At 40.4% G+C, this 8437-nt stretch overlaps 1 protein-coding gene across 1 annotated transcript; it reads right to left on the bottom strand.

The window, feature by feature from the left end:
* Window positions 1-618: 618 nt before the first annotated feature.
* On the bottom strand, window positions 619-4268 carry chrm3b (cholinergic receptor, muscarinic 3b). The gene is made up of 5 exons (XM_069708835.1): window positions 4214-4268; window positions 3854-4020; window positions 2497-2792; window positions 1269-1951; window positions 619-1127 (listed from the first exon to the last, which is right to left on the bottom strand). The coding sequence occupies exons 1-5, from the start codon at window positions 4266-4268 to the stop codon at window positions 619-621; spliced, it is 1710 nt and encodes a 569-aa protein (XP_069564936.1).
* Window positions 4269-8437: the final 4169 nt, after the last annotated feature.

Here is an 8437-nt window from a genome sequence, read left to right as displayed (position 1 = left end):
GGGGGAGGAGCCAGCGATGGATCTGACTGATCTGATTGGAAACCTGACGATACTACGTCCCGCCCACCGATAGCTGTAACCTGACTGCACCACAGGCCTGTCAATCAAACAGACACGCCCCCAAAAACAGGTCTTCTTGAATCTTCTTTTCTAATGAATGAGGGATTATTTTCAGATGGACCTCCAGAAAACTAAGAAGAAGGAGTGACTTTAGCTAACAACACCGAGATAACTGATGGACACATTTTATTCACTTTGGATTTGATGAGAGAAGTTGAATGGGAGTCTATGGAGCCGGAGGCTTTTTGGAGCCGACCTCTAGTGGCACTCGCTGGTATTGCAGCTTAATGCACTTCTGCTTCAGCTTCATTTTTCAGAGCTGGAAACTACGTCCACTTTTATAAACAGTCTGTGGGTCAAGCACAGGTTATTTATGTTTTTGTTATTATTATTATTATTATTATTATTATTTTTTTTTTTTTTGGGGGGGGGGGATTCAGTTCAGTATCTTTTCCATGAAAGATAAGTTTTAAGTTTTATGTGATGCATTCCAAATCTAAATATGGATCAGAGATGCAACTTTAAAATAGATCCATCTAATAACTGGCACTGAGCGCTCTACATAGGCTCTTTCTTCCGGAATGCACCAGGCTGCCTCTGATTAAAATTAGGCTTGTTCTTATTTTGGTTCCACTGGCACATTAAAATATCCCTGAAAGTCGTCCGGAAGGTTTTGTTACACAGGGCATAGCACATGGGGTTGATTGTGCTGTTAACATAACACAACCAGTAGCCCAGAGCCCAGAGAGTTTCAGGGATACAGTCCTGACAGAACGCATTGACCAGCACCATGATATTGTACGGAAGCCATGTTGTAATGAAGGCGAACAGGATGGCGCTGAGTGTCCGAGCAGCTTTCTTGTCATTCGCCTTTTTTTCATTCGCCTTTTTTTCATTCTTGCGCTTGCTGATCTCATTCTTGGCCTTAGAGGCAAAGCGTTTGGCCATCGCCGCATCTTTCATGGTGATGTTTGCAGGTGACTGGTCAGAGTTTGATTCCAGACTTTTGTTGGGTGATGATGGCTGTTGTTCCTTGTTTTTCTTCACCTTCCGAGATTTCTTTCCATCTAGATAAAAAGGTAGATTATTATTAACAAATATTATGTACTACAGAATTATTTATTTTGTGAAAACCACAAAGACCAGTGAATAGGATGGTGTCTAACCTGCCGGGGGCTTCGATGGGTCTGCACCATCAGCTTCGGAACCTGATTGGTCCCCAGAAGTACAAACTTCATTATTGTTCAAGCTGTCGCAGCTGCTCTGCTCTGCCTCACCCACTGTAGTTGCTGTGGTGTTGAAGGACCTTTTGGATGCATGGAGCAGAGGAGATGAAAAATGAAAGCAGAAGGCGCTGCATCTTCCTTTGCATCCCGTTCCTGCTGGCATGCTGGCATTCTCCTCGTTGTTCTTGTCTGAAGATGGTTGATTTAACTCACAGCTGCTGCAGCTTTGGGAGCTCATCTGGCGAAGCATGGCTGACGAGTCCTTCTGGCTGTTAGTCGCACCTTCTCCGCTAGCTTTTCCGCTGCCACTCCCTTTATTCTGAGCCTGACTTTGCTTGTTTCCTGCTCCAGATCCCTTAAGACCTTGTATCTCTTTAGCTCGCTTCTCTGTCTCCTGAAACATCTTCCAAAACAGGAATGCCATAATAGTTACTGGCAAGTAGAAGGCAGCAATAGCAGTGCAGAATGTGATGATGGGCTCAGACAAGAACTGGATGTAGCACTCATTTGGTTGGACGGTCCGTTCACCCACAATGTACTGCCAGAACAGTATGGCTGGGGCCCACAAAATGAAAGAGATGGACCAGGCTAATCCGATCATGGTCATGGCCCGCTTGGTTGTACGTTTGGCCCGGTAGGTCAAAGGTCGCGTTACAGAGAAATACCTGAGGAGACACCGAAAATAAGTAGGCAACTGTACACATAGAGAGCAACTGTATCAGTGTGTTTATTCTTATTAACCTCATTGTCTTTCTTCATAGCTTTATAAAAGATATAAATATGTATTGATATAAATAGTTCTTGTTTCCCATTGGAATTGACATGATACTACCCTCACAGAAAAAAACATGAATTTCACATGGAAAAACTTGTGTCGTCACATGTTACCACATGACCTGTGATTGTGCATGTGAGACATGCCCACAGGAAATGTGGTTTTGGAACATTTCCATGGTGTCACCTTTCCCATGTGAAAATGTTTTCACATATTTTCCCCATGTTATAAGTTGTCTCGTGTTCCACGTGGAAAATATGGGAGACTTGTGTTTTTTCTGTAAGGGCGACCAACATTTACTTGTACTTATTTTGTTATTACTTTTTAATCATCACATACTATTACTGTTTACTAACAATAGATGAAGGTAGCTTTGAGAAAACTTTATTTCCAAAAAATGAAAGAAAGAAAATAGCAGAAATGATGTTCTGCTACCTGTCAAAGCTGATGACGAGCAGGTTCATGACCGAGGCATTACTGGCCACATAGTCTATTGCAAGCCACAAGTCACAAACCACTGGTCCGAGGGCCCACTGGTCCATGATGATGTAGGTGGTATACAGGTTCATTGACAGCGTGCCAATGGTCAGGTCAGCAAATGCCAGGCTCAGCAGGTAGTAGTTGTTCACTGTCTTCAGCGCCTTATTTATCTTGAATGACACCAACACCAGGATGTTGCCAACAACGGTCATGAGAGAAAGTGATCCAGTGAGGAAGACTATAATGATGACCTAAAGATGAAGAGTAGTTAAGAGAAAGAGCCAAAGATGGTAGTTAAGTGCATTTCAATGCTTTAGATTTTGCTATACCTCATAATCACAAAATATAGTTGATAAAAGCAAAACTGTGTTTCTATAAACTGACAAAAAAAAATCTATTGGGCAGCAAATGGAAGCAGATCAAAACGGGTTTCAAGTTGATATCAGGAAGTAGTCACACTTAAAATATCAATATGACAATATGGCCCTCTCACATGACATATGCTGTCGAGATGAATGGATCTTTGAACACTCATAACATGTAAATGAAGTTCAGCCAGATGAAGAGAACTGTGAACCTTTTGTTTCCATATGTGGTATAAAAAAAAGTGGTGTAGCGCTGTTCTGGTGGCCTCTGGCAGCACTACATCAATGATTGAGAGATTGTCTAAAGTATCACTGCCTGAAATTATCTGGATGACTCGATGCCAAAAGGAAAAACCAGGAAAAATATGGAAAACTACTTTAATTCTCAAGTAGTTCCAAATGTAGTGCTGTTAATTTCACAAGGTTCTATTCCAGGTTGTCTTCTATTTAGCATTATATATATAATACAAAGTTATACAGTAATTCCTGCCACTTACAGTGAAATACACATTCTTATAAATGTGATATTGTCTTACATATCATAGACCCATGTTATAATCTGGCTGTTGCAAATATACAGTTAAATATTGATAATATTTATGTTTTTCTATTTGAAACTAGAATGGATAAAAATTGATGGATGGACGACTAAAATGTAATCAGACTCATGGAAGCACTTAAATAACTTCAGATCAATTCATTAATTAATTCAGACGGGTCTCATAATTTTCAGAAAATGCAAAGTTTGTCTTGGACCACAAACTATAAGCAACTGGTTCAAATGAGCCGTAAGTTTCCATGAGCTTTGGAGCAGCTATGTGAAGAGGGGAGCTGATTGTTTGTCTGGTGGTTAATATTTATTGCTACTGAAGCCAAGGAATTTACACAGCGAGGCCCTGATGTGATGCGAACAAAGTTAAGAGTAGAATTGTTGTCACAACTGTTACCTGCCAGACAGTATGTCCTCCTAACGGGTCAAACTCTTCTGCAGGCACCATTAATGTCCTGTTAACTGATGAATCAGTCAAGTTTCCTCCCTGCCTTGAGAATTGACTGACATTATACTGCTTCCACCCACTGTCCGATAACAGGGCCAGCTCCTGGTAAGAGCCACCTGGAGATGAGAGGACTATCAATAAAAATGGAAAATATATTGTTGCTTCCCTACACATATTTATTTAGATTAGATTTCGTTTGAATACTTTTACAAAGATCGTTCAACCGTGCATACAACTACACAAAGTCTGGATTACTGCTGTAGGTGTCAGACTTGGCTATAATGGTGGTATCTGACTGGCCTCTCTTACCAGGGGAGTTGTTGGTAAGGATGTGGACGGGATCAGAGCTGGAAGTCAGGTTCATGATGACCAATGGACATCTGGAAAAAAACCCAGAAGAAAGTAATTTTGAAAGGCAAAATGACAGATTAAGGTATTCAGCTTCATGGTTGACATTTTACAAAAGAAATACATGAAGTTACTCATGTTTCAATCAGTTAAGAAAGTAGTTATGGAGTGAGCACATGTACACGGAGTACACCCAGACCATCACAGGGCCAACACAGAAAGACAGACGCTCATTCTTACTCACATTCACACCTGCTGCCAATTTAGAATCACCAATTAACCAAACACGCATGTCTTTGGACTGCAGGAGGAAGAAAACCAGCATCGTCCCAATTCAATTTAATTCCATTCGGTTATATTTGTATCGTGCTGAATCACAACTTAAGTCACCTAAAAGCAATTAAAATAGTAAGGATGTGACTGTACAACATTATAGAGAGAAAACCAATAATTAAACAATTTCCACGTGGGTGACAGCGGGGAGGAAAAACTGCAGTCATCTGCCTTGACCGGTTTGGGAGAGAGGAGAACGTAGTGAGAAAAGAACGGCATAGCTGGGCAACAAAAAAAATAAAAACTGGGCAAGGGGGGGCCGGTAACTGCAGATCAGAAACATGAAGCTCCGCAGCCTGAAATACCTGCAGAAAGGTTCAGGAAGAGAGAGAACAGAGAGGATGAAAGCCAAACAACAAGAGAGGGAAGACACAAAGTTAATGGCATGTAATAGTGGCATATTAATGTATGGAGACTGAAAGACGGATTCGAGAGGTGCTCAGTGCGTCTTAGGAGGTCGCCCAGGACCCTACACCAAGAGGAGCATAATTGAGGATCGTACAGGGTCCCCTGAGCCAGCACTAACTATAGCCATGATCAAAAAGGAACATTTTAAACCTAATCCTAAAAGTAGAGAGGGTGGCTGCCTACTAAACCCAAACTGGGAGCTGCTTCCACAAGAGAAGGGCCTGTAAACTAAAGGTTCTGTCTCCCACTCTACTTTTGGAAACTCTAGGAATCACTAAACTCTAAGAGCGAAGCATCCTATTGGGATAATAGGGTACTGTGAGATCTCTAAGGTATGATGATGCTAGGTCATTAATGGCTTTCAATCTAAGAACAAAGATTTAAAATTCTATTCTCGCTATCAAGGTAGGAATATGATGTGTTTTGCTAAATTCCATCAGTGGTCCTGCTGCAGAATTTTTGTTTTCCTGGAGGCCGTTTTAGAGAGTTAGTGGGACATTTTGATAAATATGAATTACAATAGTCCAGTCTAAGGGTACAAAAAACACATTGAGTAGCTTTTAAGCATCCTAAAGCAGGGATGTCCCTCATTTAGACAATACTGCCTATCTAAAAAAAGGCATTTCTGCAGACATGCTTCAAGTGTGGGCTAAAGGACATATCCAATTTTGTCCAGGCCTTTGTGTCTTTAAAATAGGCTTGAAGTTTTACTAATTAATTTGTTTCACCTTTCTTCATGGATAACCATAACTGGTGTCATCTGCATAGCAATGGAGATTTATGCAGAGTTTTGTCATAACATTGCCTCAGGAAGGTAGGAGTAACATGGAAAGTATTGGACCTAGTACAGAACCCTGTGGAATTTCACAACTAACTTTTGTGTGAACAAATTGGAATCTATCTTATAAATATGATTCAAACTAGCCTAGTGTGGTTCCTTTAATCCCAAAGACATGTTTCAATCTCTGTAATAAAATGTTGTGAGAAATGCAGCATTATGATCTGGCAGGACAAGTACTGAGACGAGTCCATTGTCAGAGACAATGAGAATTAGAAGATCATAGATAACTCTTCCACCAGTGCTGTTTCTGTACTGTGATGCACTCTCAGTCCTGACTGAAAAGCTGAAATACCTGGTCCAAAAGTGGGCATTTGAGTAGACCTTTAACAACAGCAGCCTCCAAAGCCTGTGGTACATGGGCCGTTATTAAAGCTAAAATGATCATATCTAATATGGGGGTATTATTAAGGAAAACATCCTTGACATGTTGATTGTTTGGATGAAGCAATTGTTAAATTTAGCTTAGATTACACTTCTATTTTAATGATGTTTATCAGGTCGTTACCACCAAGAACTGAGGTAATACAAGTCTCAACAGAGCTATGACGGTCAACCTGGCTGCAGTGCTTGAAGAAATCTGAGGTTGTTCTTGTTTTCCCCTTTTAATGATGAATGGTATGTGGCTCTGGCATCAAGGAGATTAGGGTTATCTTTCCAGGCTCAGTATAATTCTTCTACCTGAGTGATGTCATTTCTGTACAACTGTAAAATGTAAATATACACAGAATCATGTAAACCCATATTTATTTGAAAGAGAAAATGTTGGCAGAAACATATCTCAAAAAAGTTGAGGCGTGGAACAAAAGACAACAACTGAAAATTGTGTAACGGTAAAAGAAACACCTGGTGAAATATCTCACAACAGGTCAGTAACATGATTGGGTATAAAAAGTAGGGGTTGGTCGATTTTCGTTATGACCGATTATCAGAGCTGCTATTGAGCATTTTAACAATTATCATATTGGTAATTGTTTTTTTATTCAATTGCCGTTAAAATAAATTAATGTAAAAATGCGCTGCTTTGGCTGTGATGCAGCCGTGTTTCTCAGTCTGCAGTTACTACTCTGTGGTGTTGGGCAACGTCCCAACCAGCTTCAACTGATTGGTTACACTCCAGAGCAAAGTCCTATCAACGCTGAAGGCTTCTCTGCCACAGACCAGCTCAGAGAAGACTTCAGCAGTTAAAAGCACCACAATCATGTCATATTTAGTTGCTCTTGAGAGTTTGACGAAACATGCTGTGGTTGAAAAAAGTTGGTCTCACACTGTAGCAACCATACGTTGTAGTGCTGCTGGAGTGAAATGGAACAACGCCACTTTTTTTCTCCAAGTGAGGAAATAATATTTTTACAGTTTCCTTAATGCAAACTTTGAATCGTAAAATACATCACGACATCACCGTCTGCCCCCTCGGGCATTCAGTTTGGAAAATAAATGCATTTCCTCTCGTTACAGACACGGTATGTGAAATAGTTACACAATAAATATGAGGATTAATGCTATAATGACTAAAACACAGCAGGCTGTATTAACTTTGCCTGTAGGCTGCAGAAAGTAGGAAAAGACAACAATAACCACACAACGGGAAAAAAAAGGCAGTTTAACAACATTTACCCACAATAGAAGCACAAAAATCAAGGAAACATGACCAAATCAGGAAGTAAGTTAAAATGGGCTGACAAAACGCTCAGTGTCTGACACGCCCGTATCCATATCCATATCCTGGTGGGATATGAAGCCGTGCAGGGGATGAAACAAAATCGAGGCGCATACGCGACGTGACAGACCCGTCTTCAGTGCAGGTAAAGCATACGTCCTGCAAGAGAGCCACGAAAGACAAATGGAATGGTCAAATTGTTCATAATTACATTTAAGATGTGTTAATTGATTCACAACATTAACTTAAGGCCTCCTTATGATCAGCTGCCATCTGTGCCATCAAAGTTATTACAAATGAGACACTTCCTGTATTATTTCAAATTAAAAGCCCCCTAACATTTCAATAGAAAGCCGGTATTTCTTCAATACGCTTTTCTGATGAACATTTGCAGGGATGTTTTGTGACTAAAATCAGACCATCATACTTTGGATGAATTATCCAGAAAAACTGGGAAAATAGCAGGATTCTTTTGTTGATTTTGTGAAATAAAGCAATAGAAATATACATTCTTGACTAGCCAACGTAGGAACAGTGGTTACACCTTAGAAACAAGCCATCTGCAACCCTACAGGGGCGCTCATGCACGTGCCTGTGCTCATGCATGTGCACACATTCACACACAGGTATCTAAACAAATAGAACTACACCCCTGGTAGCATCTAATTATATGAGGTCTCTCGTCATGTATGACAGGTTAATGTCACGCACGTTTAGTGCAGAAAATAGAAGAATCACAAAACTATGTAAGACCGCGGACAGAAGCCATCTGCATTGTTGCCTCTTGTTGGGGCTGAAGCCCCCCCAATAAATATAAAGATTACAGAACAACCTTTATATTTTACCTGCCACAGAAAAACACATTTTAGAACCATGTATCAAACATCCTGGGGGTGCTTCAATAAAAGATGTCTTTGTTTTCACAATAAATACCCCAAACTGCAAT

Source organism: Brachyistius frenatus, unplaced genomic scaffold (genome assembly GCF_029030835.1).
Source record: "Brachyistius frenatus isolate BFR_SWC_R1_liver_20210118 unplaced genomic scaffold, ASM2903083v1 Contig_78, whole genome shotgun sequence".
Taxonomy (NCBI): domain Eukaryota; kingdom Metazoa; phylum Chordata; class Actinopteri; family Embiotocidae; genus Brachyistius; species Brachyistius frenatus.
This window is presented reverse-complemented; position numbering and strand designations above follow the sequence as displayed.